The 17,178-nt window shown below is 39.6% G+C and overlaps 1 protein-coding gene across 3 annotated transcripts in view; it reads right to left on the bottom strand.

Moving 5' to 3' along the window:
- Positions 1-918: 918 nt before the first annotated feature.
- Positions 919-17,178, bottom strand: part of LOC101173128 (metallophosphoesterase MPPED2) — a 61,947-nt gene continuing 45,687 nt past the window's right edge. For all 3 annotated transcript variants that reach the window (XM_004066819.4, XM_020711795.2, XM_023952237.1), the window contains exons 5-7: positions 6,979-7,094; positions 4,187-4,300; positions 919-2,549 (exon numbers count right to left, since the gene is read on the bottom strand). In XM_004066819.4, the coding sequence (XP_004066867.1) occupies positions 2,431-2,549; positions 4,187-4,300; positions 6,979-7,094 (349 nt within the window). In that variant the 3' untranslated portion in view covers positions 919-2,430. The remainder of the gene's footprint in view (positions 2,550-4,186; positions 4,301-6,978; positions 7,095-17,178) is intronic.

Genomic DNA, 17,178 nt, shown 5'->3' with positions numbered 1-17,178 from the left:
TCATGTCAGAGATAGTTCTGCACCTGAGGCCTTCCTCCTGCCCAGGTGACTGTATTCCCCCCAGACTCCTGAAGGGGGTCTTCGGTGCCATGGGCCCCTGGATAGGTGGTCTTAGTAACTCTTCTTGTCTTGTGGTGTGTGCCAACTGCTTTCAAACATGCTGTAGTGCAACCCCTTTTGAAAAAGCATAACTTTGACCCTAATTTTTCACGTTCCCTTTTCTTTTCAAAATTTTAGAGAAGGCGGTTTATTTTTATTATAGTGCCATTTAGAAAGTCGTGATATTTTGAGAAGTTTCTCAGGTGATTGTGGTGCCTCCACTGTTTTAATTCTTTTAGATTTCACTGCTGCTTTCGACACAGTAGATCACAGTGTTTTATTATCCCGACTGGAGCAGTCTGTCGGTGTGAAGGACGCAGCACTCAGTTGGTTCAGATGTTATCTATGTGGCAGGGGTTTTCCTGTCCAACTTGGACAGTGTTTTTTCTTCAGAGGCTCCACTCAAACACGGTGAACCCCAAGGCTTAGTTTTAGACCAACTTTTATTATTGCTTTGCCTTCTGCCACTGGGGTCAATTTTTAGGAAATACAGTGTGTTGTTCCACTGCTACACTGATGACATTCAGATCTAGCTATAAAAATCTGTATCTATCTGATCTCAAGTCTTTTCAGAACAAAACATTTGTTTTGGTGCAATTTTAATAGTTTTTTGGAGATTAAACTAAATTTAGTCGCACAAACTTAGGCTTTATTTTGTCATGGGAGTGAAGGAAATCGCTGTTGGTGATACAAATGCAGAGAAACCGAATAAAAATGAGTGGTGCTGCATGGGGAGAATTATCTGAGGGGCTCTGAAGGACCACAACACAAATGCATTTTTAAATCTAGACAAACAATGATGGAACAGAGACGAGAGGATTGTTTTAAGTAAAAATCTTGCATTTTTATTTGCATATAAAGGCAGCTAAATATATCACAACGAACTGAAAAAGAGAACTAACATTTCCATGAAGAAGGATACAATCAGAGAAAGCGCGAGAGGAACAGAGCACGAAAAGAGCATTTACAGCTGTTCAAACAACTATTGGCAACCATTTTTTTGTGCTAGCAAGATTGCATTTACACAGTGCAAAATTAGAAAAAAAAGCAAGAAACACAAAAACTACCAGATTTACACTTGAAAAGACAACTGAACCATGTTTATTTAGGCAGGTGAGTTGTTGGGAACAATTACCACCTGTTGGATTGTGAACAACATATTTTCCCTCTCCTTCAAAAATGTCCACCTGTTGGCATTTGATTAAAAATACTAAAGAAAATTATGAAAAGTGTTTCATGGGAGCATAAAAAACATGGCAATCTTACAGGTACAAACAAAAAAAATGCACCTGATGATTTTTTTTTTTTTGTCAAACACAACCTTTAGTACAGATGTTTTACAACATTAATATATAATATATATTTTTATACATACATTTTCCGAATTAGGTCAGAAAATCTCTGAGGAGATGAAGAAATATATGGCGGTGAGAAGATTTTTGCCCCTGCTTCAGTCTGCGGGGATGATGGGTAATAAATAAGGACTGTCCTTTGAGATCGCAGAGGGGCGTTCGCTGACACCTTTAAAGCTAGTTTAAGGCAGCGTCCTGTCAGCTAATAACAAAAAAAAAAACCTGACGTGAAATCAAAAATTTAAAAAACGTATCTTACGACACAACAAAATCAATTGGCATACATTGTCCAGCAAACCAAAGAAAGACATTGTACAAATTCACAAAGCGTCATTTGTCTTACAGATCTGACCAATATTTATCAAGAGCGAGATTGTTGAACCACAAAAAAAAAAACCTTCAAAGGAGAATACTGGTATAAAGCAGGAGAACGTTTTGACAAATACAGGTTTGAAAATGTGGAGAAAAATGTGAGAAAATATTTCTCATAATTGGTTTTTCTGTGAACACAAAATAAGATGTGATCACAAAACCTGCATGAATGAGCCGAAGGTTTCAAATCCGCGTTCACCCGGTGCCCCGCACTAAGGCAATTTGTTTCTGAGGGTAACGGCTGAAGGTGGGGGGGGGTGCATATCTGCTCCATGTAATACAAAACCACATGGATTATTTTGCTGCGTCAGCTGCTAGACAGGATTATGAAGAAAAATGAAGGAAACTTTACAATGCGGCTGCCGCGAATCAAAGCAAGGCAGCTGGACTGTTGGCACAAAACCTCAGAGATCACCGGTATTCTCCTTTAAATCCCACAGACCCCCCAACCCCCTTTCAATTCTTTTTCTGTCCGAGAAGAGCATAAAAATAGCACAAAAAAAGCATTTTTTAACATTTTTTTCTTTCCAAATGGACATATTTATATAAAAGAAGTAGTTTATCACTGCCATTCTCAAGCCCCGCCCACCTCCCTGTTCCTGCGGTCTCAGGAGCTGGATGGGTTTGGCAGGTCGAATACGATGGGGGGGTTAGTGGGCTGGAAGCTGACCGTGCAGGTTGATGCGTTTATAAAGGTTGTGTAGCCATCGGTCATGATGCCGTACCCTGAGGAGCAAAAAAAGGAAATTCGACATAAAAAAATACATTTTTATTTATTCTTCAGGTTGAAGAGGTTGTGTTTTAAAAAACACGTGTTTGTTGAGCACTCAAACCTAAAAAATAGAACTGCTGAGAGAGGTTGAAAACGGTTAGGAGTAAAAAGAAGCGAACACCACGGTTGAGTCAAAAGCAGATCATCAGTCCCTGGATGGTGTGGAGGCTCTCCAGCTGATTCAGCCTCAGCAGCAGATCAACTCAGTCTCAGGTTCGTCCCCACCTGGCTTAGTTCTCCCTGACATCAGAGCATCAGCTGCACCGCGGCAAACTGACAGGTTTTACATGGACGTCCATGTTCACAGCTGGAACGTCCATCATAGACGGGAAACTTCTGGACAGTCAGAACTTCCACTAACTGCTATTATAATGACTGATCCGCCTATCAATACATGTTTGAGTTGATTCACTTTAGTTTGGCAGCTTTTGCTTTAGCGTTGAAGGTTTTTCTAAAAGATGATTCTATTTTTACTGGACATCATCTGTTCCAGTGCAGCAGTTAAAAAGCTTTAAGTTCAGCTTTTGAATAATCATCAAAACTACACAAAAAAAAAAGGCTTGAGAAATATAATTCTATGAATGTAGTTTTCAATAAAAATTTGACAGAAGAGCTGGTTCTTGTGTCAAAGTGAAGTTTGAATTCATTCATGGACTTTTACACTTTGGTTTCATGATAGGGTTGTAACTAATGTCCGAGTACTTCAATATTTGCAATCTTTTCCAGAGAATTCCAATCTGAATATTTGCAATATTCAAGATTGAGAAGATCCAAGATAAATAAAAACTTTTCAGGCAATTCAATGATTGCTCTAAAACTGCAGAGTTTTTAGAAAATTTCGGGTGTGTGGAAGAAGTTACCCAGTGAGTCTGAGGTTGAGGGGACCCGGTGGGGTCAGAGATTGAAATGTTATCAACATGAAATAGAGGAACTAAACTGACTAAAACGATTTTGTTTGGATTGTAGTCGGCAATTTGAATAACAAATGTAATATAAGATTAATATCAAAAATATGGCATGATGTGACCATAGCATGCTGGAGAGGCCGTACCAGAGAGCGTCTGCTAAATGTTCATCTAATGTTGTGGGAGTTTTGAGGTTTTGCCACTAAAGATGAAAAAAGTCAGTTTATAAAACCCGTCTGTTGGAAACTGTTGTCACTTTAGACTTAATGACTGAGGGGTTTCTATCTTCATTTACTATCTTCTTGTTATCTATCAGCTGGAACTGTAGTCAGAACAAAAACTGTGGAGAACATTTTCAGGGTTTGCTTTACAATGATTCCAAAATAACAGTGGCATTTATATTTTGTTAACCAGGAAGTTGACAGAAAAAAAATTGAGTGTGACATTGTTTAAAGTGCTAAATATAACTTTTTTCATTTAAAATCTTGGTTTTTGTCTGTTATATTTTGTTGATTTGGATCTCCTGTACTAAAAGAAGCTTTAAATGATGGTGAATAAACACTCAAACATAATGCATTAGATAGTAGGAATCATGATTGGATCTGTAATTCGTTGATCTTGATTCGTGAATTGAACTGGATCGCCCATTAAGTAACGATTCAAAGTGAATAACTCATGTCCAGTACCTTCGTGGATTCCCCCGAAGCAGTGGAGTTTGGGTCGCACCCTTTTCTGTACTGTGTTGAGCAGCTCCACACATCCAACCCGCTGCAGCTCTTTAGGAACCCAATCCCGGAAACCTGCAAGGATTTTTAAAGCAGATGAGTGAGCCAGCAGACGACTAGTAGTTTCATAAAAATGATGTCCATACTCTGTGTTCACTGAGCTGTTGTGGCAGCATTACTGTGTACCGTAGCTGCAGCACATATTATGATTCAAGTTTTCAGTCTTTGTAAAGTTTTCACACCAAGACTACCAACAAAGGAAGCCAGGAGAAGCACAGTGAGAAGCTGACTTTGGTTGAACCGGGCCTGAGAGCTACTACTGACACCAGACAACCATACAGACAACACTGGAGCTGTTATTTTCTAATGCTGCGTTGACACCAAACGTGAAACACACGTCAGATCCGTCTCCTTTGACGTGCGTCAAATTTACTGCTCAACCCTGGCCCAAAAATGTTGTACAATACAATGGAAATACTAGTTTTGGGTAAATTCCTTCCTTTAACTGTTTTGTCACCATGTCAGCTGTAACCCCTGACCACACCCTTTTTTTCTTTATTTACCTCTTAAGTTGTAAACTTGACGCGTGTGGGAGGAGCTACTGTCCAACGTTTTTAGCCTCATCGCTACATGTAAGCATGGTCTGTATGTCTCATCTTCAACGCATGGTAGACATGGATGATGTAGAGTTTAGGTTTATTTATGTTGAAGAGTTCTACAAAAGTATCGGTAATCCATGTCTGGGTTTAGGAGATCATTCAGAGACACGAACTACTGCATGAGCTGAATCTGAATGGCGGCCGCTTTCAGCGGTACTTCTGTCTCTCCATGACCCAGTTTGATGACTTACTGTCCCGCATTAGTCAGAGGAGGGAAAAATATTAAACAAGAGGAAAGTAAGAGGAACTTTTAATTATCGTCTCGATCTAAAAATTAATAACATTACAAAGTTCAGGAGAACTACTATGGAGTGATTTTTGTATCATAATTCCAATTGCAACGCTCACAGTTTTGAGCGTAAAATTTGAAAACTTTAAGTGCTCAAAAAATTATTTTGCACTTGAAAATGAAAAGTACTTGCAATCAAAACAATTTTATTAGAGAGAATTTTTCTCTGTTCTGTGCTAGAAATGGAGCACGGCACCTTGGAATTCTTCCCACTGTGCACAAACCTGATCCAGTCTATGAGCTGACTGGAAGAATTTCTGACCAATCAGAATCAACTTTCATGTCTTTGTCTGTGATTGGCTGGCTCTTGCAGCTCACTTGTAACGCAATCCTGCTCTCTTTTGAGCGCAGAAGAAGAGAAAATTTCTTTAGAGGGAAAATTGTTTTGTTTGGAAGCATTTTTCAGTTTCAAGTGCAAAATTATTCTTTGAGTACAAATAATAAACTCCACCCGTTAATCGCATCATCAACATGTCACAGGCCAAAGCTGAGTCCCTAATTGGTCGATGTCTTCTCTGCCAAAGTCCAGATATTTGAACACTTGATACACAGGGACGCTAAATCGCGCTGCAACACCCAAAATGCATTGCTGCCAGACCGATGTGCTGTAGGACGCAGTAGGACCTCTGATCACATCTGGACCTTGACTTAACATTGAATCTGGATGCGTACATCACGTTTGGTGTGAACGCAGTCTGATTTCTTTCTGGCTGGCTGGCTTGAATTGCACTTAATAATTCGAGCCTAAGGGCACTGTGAAGCATGAGCTGTCCACTAGGAGATGGTTTCCATTTGGTTTCCATTCACCATCAAATGAAACCCAGAACAGCTGGTGAGCGCAGAGAAAGATAAGACCTTAAAGTGGATCTCTTATGTTCTAATATTGCTACATGGTGGTGCAGTGGTTAGCGCTCTTGCTTTATAGCAGGAAGGCCCTGATTCAAACCCCAGTTGGGTCTTTTCTGTGTGGAGTTTACATGTTCTCCTTGTGCATGTGTGAGTTTTCTCTGGGTACACAGACTTCTTCCCACAGTCCAAACACGTCTGTCAAAGGTCAACACTCTAAACTGTCCCTGAGTGTGTGTGTGGTTCTGCAGCACATTCACCCAACAGTAGCTGGATAGGCTCCAGCAACTCTGTGATCCTGAAAGGGATTTTGCAGGTTTCTGAAGATGGATGGATGGATGGATGGCACAGAAGTTTGACAAGAATTCATAAAAAAGTGATGTCATAAGAGTCCAGTGAACTGTGATCTAGTCCACATCTGGAGGCTACTGAAGGATGGGACCACAGTTAAGAATCTCAACATGTCCTGGCATTTGGACCATAAAAAGACTAGGATCTCACCAGAAGAGAACATTTAATGCACTAAAAGAAAGCTTTTCTTGGCAGTTGTACTCCTTTCACATCTCCCTTCATTTTCTGCAGGCTCTTCCACAATACAAATTCTCTCCAGCAATTTCTCTGCCACTCCACTAAGAAATGAGGTTTTTATACAATCAACCTCGCACAGTGGTTGCTGCGGTGATGGCAACAACCAGGTGACTTGATGAGGCCAGATGGAGAGTGCACAGAAAACAAATTAGCAAACAACAGAGCCTAACAGCTAGAGAAAAACCCAATCAACCGACAGAAAAACACAATAAACCAAAGAAAATGTGTTTCAAGCAAAAACTGAGATAATAAACAAGTTTCAGTCCATAGACCTGACAAAAGCAAAGACTGCACACTTCCACAGACTTCTCACAGTAGAAAAACTAGGAGGAACTTCATCAAAATGCAGAGCAGGACATATCTGAACTCACCGAGAGGAGGTCCATGGGTCATCAGGATGTCAATGCCCTCAGGCACCAAATTCCATTTCTCCAGCAGCGACTGACCTCGAGGTAGGTTGAACCCCCAACCATTAAACCATGGAGTCCTGCAGGGATAAAGGTGGAGAATCAGCTCTCACACAGCGATATTAAACCTCACACTTAACAAACTACACTAATACGCTTAATAAACTACACTGCTGAGTATTTGTCCATTTCCTTTTGGAAATAATTTGCTCATGTTAAAGTTTAATCTGCGCTACAAAAATGGCTTTGAACAATTACTACTTCTGTTTATCCTGCAGATAAACCAACACAATAACAGTTTCTGAAAAAACTAATTAACAGTTGCTGGGGCAACAACATGGAAGCACCTTTTTTTTTGCCTTAGATTACAGGACACTTGCATGTTTTATTCAATAACTTTGATGCAACAGACAGATTAGGACACGCACACGATCGATGTCAGGAGACAGTAAATGTGGAAGCTGTGGGAAACTGTGTGAACCACCACTTTGTCTGCATCGAAAGATCGGGAGAGAGCCTCCAGGACACCACCTGAGAGAGCGTCTCCGTGACGACAGCCAGCTTCACCTCAGCAAACACAAAGGCCGATTGTAAAATCCGCAAGGATTGCATGCAAAAGTCCAAACCAGTTACAACAGATACAGATATAAGGTAGAGGGTCAAAAAGACCAGAGCTGTCAAAGCAAAAGAAAAAAAAAAAATATATATATATATATATATATATATATATATATATATATATATATATATATATATATATATATATATATGGAAAATTAATTTCCACTGGTGGCAATGAATGGGAAAAAAAGAGGATAATCATTTGCACATAGGCCCACTGTGACAGCTAAACACCCACAGGTTAGCAGATAAAAAGATCTGCTTTATGCTGAGGTTTGGCGACAGCACGGCTGAAAAACCTCAGAGAGGGGCGCTGCAGATGCAGTCTGGCCAAGGGGAAACCAGAACTCTGCAAACATCAATAAGCTTTGTTACAGTGAAGGATAGACGCTCCAGCACTAATCAATAGTGTGCTTGTGTGTGTGTGGGGGGGGGGGACTAGAGGCTAAGGAGACTCTTTATGTGTAAAACCCATAAAAATTTCCAATGGTTCAGTTTAAAGCAGCAGGTGAAAAATGCTTTACATTCAGACATGAGCATACACAACAAGCAGTACAAGCAGGCTTCTGGGTATCGAACACTCGTGTGCTGAGGACGACGGGCCACGGCACACTTCACACTCTTTGATTGGCTCACTCGGTCAGTGTCTGGTTCTCTTTGCTCAGAGGACAGCGGACAACTAAAGGGAGTTCTAAAATGTGAGGAGCATGCAAGGAAGTGAAGGCCACAGACTCAACTGATTCATTAGAACTAATTACACAAATAGTAGCTAATGAAAGTCTAATGGATTACTAAGGAGGCGTGCAGCTCCTCTGATGGAAATAGGACTGCCGCTGCAGCTGGGGAGAAAAAAAAGCAGCAAACGCCTTGCCGTCTGGCTGCACATTGAAAGCCCCAGCAGGACATTTGTCTGATGCCGGTTTAGACTAATGTGGATGAAGACAAACATTAAAATATGGCCTGAATACATTTGTCCTCCCTCCCTTTCCAAATAAATTAATGATTATTTCTCACAGTGTAAAAAGAGCAAAGGCCTTGACTTTGCTTGATTTTTTCTCGCAAAACATTCATCTGGGAGATGAAACATAATCCTCAGGTCTCGAGCTGACCAGAAGGTCCGGACCGAGCAGCGCAGAGAGCAGCAGATCAATGCCACGACGGCCTCTTTGTCATCTGCCTGCTATGAAATATACCCTCCATGTAACCACATTTGTTAACCTCTAGCTAGATTAATGGCATCCTGACCACATAAAGGAGATGCTGGGTCCTGTGTGACCGGCCTTTTATTACACTGTAGACCGTGCAGCCAGCAGCGGCAGAAGAGCCGGGTCTGAGAGCTGAACAAAGCATTTCTGCTGTCAGTATATCAGTCTGCTCGGAGTGTATATATGGACCAGTAAGTGTTATGATCAGGCAGCAAGCGCAGCCGCTACGGCGTTGCCCCGGCAACAAAGGAGAAGCGTCTGGAGGAAAGCGCAGAGGGGAAGTGGAACATTTGTCACAGAAGCAGCAGTCAAAGAGAAAAGTGAGAGAGGTGCTAATCCAAAAAACAAAGGAATCAAGGCTGATAGAACGAGAGGAGGACGAAAGAAGATGAGATTCTTTCTGATTCAGGAAAAATAAGAAATAAATGTTGTCTACTAAACAGCTATAACGTTACCATTTACACAATATGCATTAGGAATGGGGGGAAAAATGTAATATTAGATGCATCGATTATGATTCATAGACGATTCTGAATCGTTTTAGAAACAACCAATAACCGAAAAATGTATATGATTCAAAGTAAAAGTAAAAGCGGAACTAAATGTGGAGCATTTTTAATTTAAACTATTTTCAAAGAGCACACAAACATGGCTGACTTTGCAGATTCTGTAATCCTGGTCTGGATTTTGCTTCAAGCGACCGTTTGGAACCATTTTGGCTTTTATAGTGTCTACGATCAATTGGCTTTGGATAAAGTCATGCAATGTGAACGTTCTCTCACAACAAAGTTAAATATGTAAGGAACACACAACAGATTTGTGAAATCCCATCGAACGATTCCAGGAGGAGTTGAGAAACTGTTTGAGTGCTACCGCGTGAGTGTGGCTTCAACAAGATCTGCTATTATGCTTATTTCATTAAAAGACGACTCAAATTCATTTTTTTGTTATTTGATATCAGACATATGTTCTCAATAATCAAAGGCCATAAGTATTATTGTATTTCTGAAAATAGCACCTTAGTTGTTTTGTTTACTACTAAGTCTTTTCTTCAAGCACTGCTCTAAAAGATGTTCAGTAGCGAACTAAACATGATTGCTTTTGTCTGGTGTGAGTCAAATAGCGTTCTATTAAAGCTGGTCTAATGATTAAAGGAAACATTGTGTTTTCCTTTTGATGCTGTGTAAACTTTGTTTACCAAATAAGATGTTTTTTTATGTCAGAATTGTTATGTTCTTTAAAAAAGTTAAACAAATATATTGACTTTGCCTTAAATTAAAAATACAGTTTGGTGGAGAAAACTAATATCTGTCTACTGCAGGGATGGGCAACACCCGGCCTTGAGGGCCAGTGTGTCTGCATGACTTCAAGATATTCGAGTCCCACTCCTGACTGATTACCTGGTAATAAAAAAACAAAAGTATATTTGATTTTGGCTAAAAACAATATAATCATAATTAAAAGACCACTGGGAACACTTTTTCAATAGGGTAGTCCTCAAATACAACTTATCCTTTTTAACATTCATTTTAGTCAAGCCAGTAATAAAAAATTCAGCCAGGAAAAAACACTTCTATTGCCAAATATTGATCATGTTTCATTATAGATTAAAACCATACGGATGCTTTAAATCAAGGCAGGTTTATACAAAAATGTTCCCAAAGCATCAGACTGCAGTGGATCTTAGTCCAACTGGGTAAAAACAGCCATTCATTCATCTATGCAAACAAAACAGGACTTAATATAAAACCGATCCGGAACAGCACCTTGCCCTGAAGCCTTTATAAAGTGCAGATGGGTACAAAATCTGCAGTCATGGCCGGCAGACAGGAGCCGTTTAAACTGTGTCTGCAGAACGTCAATATTCAATCAGGCCAGTGGACATCATTAGGGCAGCGTCTCTTAGAGAGCGACACCCCTCTTAACCCCTCAAACTGCTCATTAGGGGTTCAGAGCAGAGCACAACAGCCCTGTAACAGATAAACCCACCGTCTGGATCCCCTTCCCTTCCATTACGCCTTTCAAGTCCACTGCTTCCTCATGTCATCGATCTCTTTAAACATATTTTAATATGTCAATTATTTGTTTTTGGGGAAAAAACCTCTTTGATTATGGAATAGCACTGAAATATTTTCAAATTAAGATCAGAGTCATTGATGTTTTTATTGAATCATGGCTCCACTTTCAAACTAACTGTAATCATCTTTGCTTGTTGTGACTTAAAAATATTTTTATGCAAACAAATGAAAAAACAACAAATAAAAATGAACGGGTTTGCTCGAGTTAATTTCGGACAGAAATCAGTGTCTAGTGTGCATCAAATCGTCTTCGGCTGCTGATCTTGGATCCAGAATATTCTCAGAAACATGGAATAGGGAATATTGCTCCTGAGGAACAAACCATGCCCCCCCCACCTTCAATCACATGGTCTTGAATTTAAAGGTAGCTTGAATATTGCAGCTCCTCAGATGTTCTAATGTTACTTTCAACACTGAGATATTTATTATTGATTCCCATGTTGAAGAGTCTGATTTTACTCTATGTGCAGTCTGGTTCCAATGAGCTGTTCCATGTTTTTGCTTTATCTTCTATATTGATTAAAACTGTGTGTGTCTGTGTTTACACACTAGAATATTTAAAATCAGATCTGCATATCCCACCTGTTTTATTCTCAAGCTATGATTCATTCAGAATGTGACCTTATTCTGGCTAAGATGATCAACAAGCACATTAACATGGCTGGGTTTCATTCATGGGAAGGGTTTTTCTGGGGAAAATAGGCTGGCATGTATTTTGCACTGGCCATGACAGTAACAATTCCACATGCCACACAAAGACCACGGTTGTGTCCAAATCCCTCACTACTTAGTGCACGAGACAGGGTGTTCACCAATTTTTAGGGTATCCGAAATCTATATATTGATGCCATATTTAATGTAGACCACAATGCATTGCGTTTGAACAATTTGTCATTAGAAAAAAAAAAGTTAATTATTATTTTCTTTAAAAAATCTTACAGGATTTTGTCATCAGGACAAAGACTATTCATAATTAGTCTGCGCAAAATGTTGATACTTCTAACTTTCTTAATTTGCCAAATGAGAAGTGTCATATTTGCCTTTAAAAAAATAGTGAGCATTAGGGAGGCAACGATTTACTTTCACAACGGTCACAGCTTTGTTTTGATACGATACAGGATTTGTGTATTACAAAACAACAGCAAAAAACTAAAAATTCAGAAAAATCCAACCTTTGAGTTTGCTTTTACTAAAACTGATATAACATAATAAAACAATATTAAATATATTGAAGTTGGCACAACACACGTGTTTGATACTTTCATCATAAACATATGCAAACATATACAGTGGGGAAGGCCATGGTTCAATTCAATGGTGAAGCATACAATTAGCTTTTAAACCAGAGAGCATATGTACAAATTACATTAAAGTCCTGTGCAGCGGCTAGTCCAGCACTATGTAATCTTTTAGAGGCTAGGGAGGAGTGAGGGAATTCGGACAAACCCTACATCTTCCGTTTTTCTTCACAAGGGGCTTAGAAAAAATAAAAAGGAAAACCTGAAAAATCATTATTGCTGTGTGGACAAAAGACCAAGAAAACAGTGTGTTTGGTCAAGTCAAGAGAGAAAGCGGCACCATGGGATACCAAGCTCAAGATGAACAAGCTGCCGAGAGACCAGCCCAGAAATAACAACAGGAAGAAAGATGAAGAGTAAAGTGTGTGTATGTCCAGCAATCCATCCTGTCTGACCTCTGAATGAGAGCAGCCCTGGGGTCAACAGGGGGAGGACTCTAATTGATCAAGCTGTCAGAGCCAATAAGGAGGTACATGTTAATGGGACTTTTATAAGCCCTATGGGATGCAGCATCTTAAATTCAACACTGTTCGAGTATGTGCAAAGCTCTGCAATAGTGTGTGTGTGAATCTGTGTGTAATCCCAGGGCCCAGGTAGCCTTATTAAATAGAGCCAAGTGGAGGTTTCGGCTAGCGTTTGACAAATGGCCTCTCAAAGCCAAGGCCACCTTTGCAAAGTTTGGGGATGAGGTAGAGGGTCAAGCCCAAGAGGTGAAAGAGGATTGTTGGTGTTCATATATAAAGGTAGAAGAGAAAGAGCGCGCTCTACCTCAGCACTAATAACCTGTACTGGCTGACTGATGAAGTGTGGAATGGATTCATCTCACTGAAGTCATGCTGCCTAACACAGAGGTGCTAGGGGTTAGCTACGGGACTTAGCCCATTTAGGAGAGGCCACGGCCATGGGGACGGGGAGCTTCAGACACGGGTACTTTACGAAGCAAGATCTCCCGTGGGTTTTCTCAGAGTTCAGATGCCGTCAGTTGCAGTTTGAGCTGCAGCCTGCTAATTTAAAGCAAGCAAGTCCAAAGATTCAGGTCAAACAGCTCATTTCCAGGCACCTCCCAACAATTTCACAAACAAGTTTGAGTGACATTGAGTTACCTTTACTCAGTTACTTTTCCTGCAGTAACTAAAAAAAAAATCCTCCATATAGTAGTTTAAAAGGACCAGATTTTATGCTTTTACCAGAGTAGATTAAAGATGAAAAAAAAAACCTTTACTTAGCAACAGCTGGTTGTATTTCATTTGGTAACTTAAAGTGTATAAAGTGTGTAGTGAGGGGCTTTTACAGCCTTATAACATCCGTAATTATAAAAAAAATAGTTGACTACTTCTCTGGTTTTATCCATCGTGTGTTATTTTTAAAATGCAACTCCTGCAATAAACGGGGTACCATTGTATTTGATATTAAGCAATATGGGCATTTTGGAATATATGTACTGCATCATTATTTATTCTAATCATCAGGAAAAGTCTTGTTAATAACCCAAATAAAAAGGGATGTTATACTTATTTGTATAATATATAAAACATTTTAGCATCTGCAAACGGCAGAATTTATAGAATTTTTGATCTCTTGTACGCTTAAACTGTTCTATGAGTAGTTTTCCTTATTTACTTTTACTCAAATTATTTTGACGACTACTATTTACTTATATATTTAATATTTTAATGTAAATCTACTCTTTAGCAAGTTTTCCAAAGTGGCCTCTGTTAGAAATTCATTCTTCACCGTTTTTTTTCTTTGAAACTGGTGACTAGTCAATGTTTTAAAAGTCTTTCAAGAGTATATGGGGGGGTGAAGCATGCGGCACAGAAGGGTGGGAGGGCTGCCAATTAGGAATGTTGTGGAAGGAGACTACGCTGCGTGGACATGAAATGTCTGAAATGTGGATCCGTCAGGAAGCATTTCAGCTCCATGGAAACTGGAGAGCAGACAACTAAAGGAAGGAGGAAATCTGGGTCCTATTCAGAAAGGCTGTATGGGGGCAGGGGCCAGGGGCCAAAAACCATTCAACTGCCCCCCAAGACACAGGGACAAGGATCACACCGCCCTCCTTCAGCCCCGACCTCTGTGAACTTGATCCTGATGAACAATGTAAAAAGGGGGAAGGGGAGAAGAAAGAGGACTGCAAGAGCACACGGGGAGGATAATTCTCTTGAAAGTAAGCAAGATTTCACTCTAAAGTTCGTCCCTTCCCCCAAAAGAACGGACTGCAGAAAGAGTAGTTTATTTCAGCTTTGGAACAGAACAGGGTGTGCTGAAAATGGGTTACCATACCTACCAACACAGGTGTCTTTCTAGCAGAACAAAATGTTTTTATTTCATTTCATTTCCTAACACATTTAACGGTTTTATTTCAAACATACAGTACTGAAAGCAGATAAGGAATGAAAAGGGATTATCAAGGAGGGCCAACACCGGCGAGGCCTTGGAAGATTCTTGTGCCAATCTGCTGCTCTTCAGGCACAAACTCGATTTCTATTGGAAGGAGAAAGGTTTGCAACGCTTTCAGCATCACTCAAAAAAGGAAATTAAAATTTGGTCTCCATTGTCCTTTCAAAAAAAAGATTTCTAAAATACTGACTCAAGCATTTTCGGCCTTGATTCTTAGTCTTTTATACCAGACGGAGGGAAAAACAGTTTTAGGATTTTTCTCTGGTCTTTGAATACATCTCTTTGTAATAGTGAGGACACACAGTGGGACTATTATAACATTTATTATGTTACTACATCTACAACCACTTACACTTTACTTACACCTTCCAGGAAAACAAGACAATTAATAAATATATCTTCAATTCTAGTTTGACCAACTCTAATTTTCAGATTTGCTGCGCTTGAAATGAACCTCAACAGGAGGAATCTGTGGCGTTAAACAGAATTAAGAAATTTAACTGTCTTTAGGATTTAGATGATGCATGGCATTTCTGAAAGATGTATTTCCCACTTGATTTTTTATCTCATACGGTGAAAACATTTACAGAAATGATAGTGAAAATACTTTTTGGGTTTTATTGACTAATTGGTCTACGTTTAAAAAATGAGACAAGCACATGTGTTTTCTTTATAAAGCGCTTTTTAAAAGATGGAGTAAAAATGTAAAAAATAGTCAACAAAAAATATTTAAAAAGAAACTTAAAATACAACATAGCTGTAACAATTAGAAAACAGTGAACTTTAATGAAAAAGGAGTCTTTGGTTGCCTTTTATCATTTAGCAGAGTCAGCTCCACATAAATCCCATGAAAAAAAATTCTAAGGCAGAGAGTTTGACAGTTTTACTGACTGGACGACTGAACTGGATGATTTTTCGATGCCTGGCAGGTCAGTCAGGGCAACGGAAGCTAAAAACGGTCATGTTCAAAACACAATCACCTTTTGGAAATAATTTTCATTGCAAAAATAGGTGAATATCAAAAGATACATAAGCCAAGAAAGAACCTCCCATTCTGGTTTCAGCATTTTGAGCTAAAAACCTTCGTTTAAGGTCGCTGTTTGGTTTGCACTACTGTCCAGCTGCTAATCTCACAGCAAACTGCACTGGATATGGAAAGCGAAAACTGACGGTTCACTCCAAAAAGACCAGGGACAAGATGTGGAAAGAACCCTTCCCCTTTTTTTTGCATTAACATTTATCATTATCAGAGTCCTTGCTTAATTATGTATCTATTGTGCAAAGTAAACTTACTTTCCTTAAGCGAATTATAGGGAAAAAACTATAATTTCCTACACAGTTACCCCAAGTAATGCCCTCCCAGCCTTGTCCGAAAATAGGAGGTCAACCAGTCTTTGCTGCACAAGTAAAAGGTCAAGAGTGGAGGACAAGAAGTGATGTTGGAGGCAACAGGAAGGGGCACATGGCATACAGACAGCACAGATGCATAGCACTTTGTTTGCAACTATTGTCTTGACCTGATAATCAGGGAATGTCACAAAGGGCACTAATCATTGAGGCAACAATAGCCACAGGAAAGCACACGGGCTGGCATTGTTAGTCTCACGAGTCTATGTACAAAAAGCCGGAACACTGACCAAAGGAAAGTCAGGGCTAAGCTGGGCACAACTCTGTACAATGAGTGCAAAAGCTAAAGTATTCTGCGAAACACTGTTTGGAGGCAAAACACATCTTTGAATTCCCAGTGAGTAAAGTAAGGTTATTTGAAAAAAATGTTCCACTTACCGTAGTGCTTTTAATCAGTGAATTCACAAGATTTGACATTTGACTTTCATGAGTTGGTACATTTTTCTCAAACTACATATAATGAAAAGTGTGCACATAGTGCTAATAATGAGACTATTGAAAAAGGTTTTGCTTTAGCTGTGAAACAATTCTTTCTTTTTGATGACTCAATGACAGAATTCAAAAGTGAACTTTTGCAAAAATGCCAATAAACATAGTAAATAACCAATTTAACACCTAAATAACAAATGCTCTTTATCTTAGCGTAAATCCTCAATCATTTATGCAAATAATACGAATAAGCTGATTCTGATGCAGAGAAAAGCAGCTTTGCCTATGAGCTTTGCACAGTTATGGAACACATTATATAAATTAAAAACTTTGGATCCTGACCTGTGGAGCTCCATTGTTGTGTGAATGAATTGTTTTTTTACCTTTTGTAAGGCAGAAGTTGAGAGCAGAAAACATGACATCGTGGACTCCTTTTGTGACTCTACCCCTGTTGCTTCAGGATGACATTTCCTGGCCTCCCTTACCTCTTCCAGGCTGTTCCCAAGAGAACTCCTTAATTCACCAAACACAGCTTTGGGTAGGCATTTCAAACCTTCAAACCTGTGATCTAGAGCAGTGGTAAGCTTCAGCCAGGCGAGATCAGTGATTTCCTTTCCTGGGGTCAGAATGTCACCAAAAAGCCTTTTTAAATGTGACGATGTTAGCCAGGTCATCATCTGAGGACTACGATATTTTCAAAAGGGGGAGAAAGGCAGGGATCACCAC

The sequence above is a fragment of the Oryzias latipes genome, chromosome 3 (assembly GCF_002234675.1).
Source record: "Oryzias latipes chromosome 3, ASM223467v1".
In the NCBI taxonomy this organism is placed as follows: Eukaryota; Metazoa; Chordata; class Actinopteri; order Beloniformes; family Adrianichthyidae; genus Oryzias; species Oryzias latipes.
This window is presented reverse-complemented; position numbering and strand designations above follow the sequence as displayed.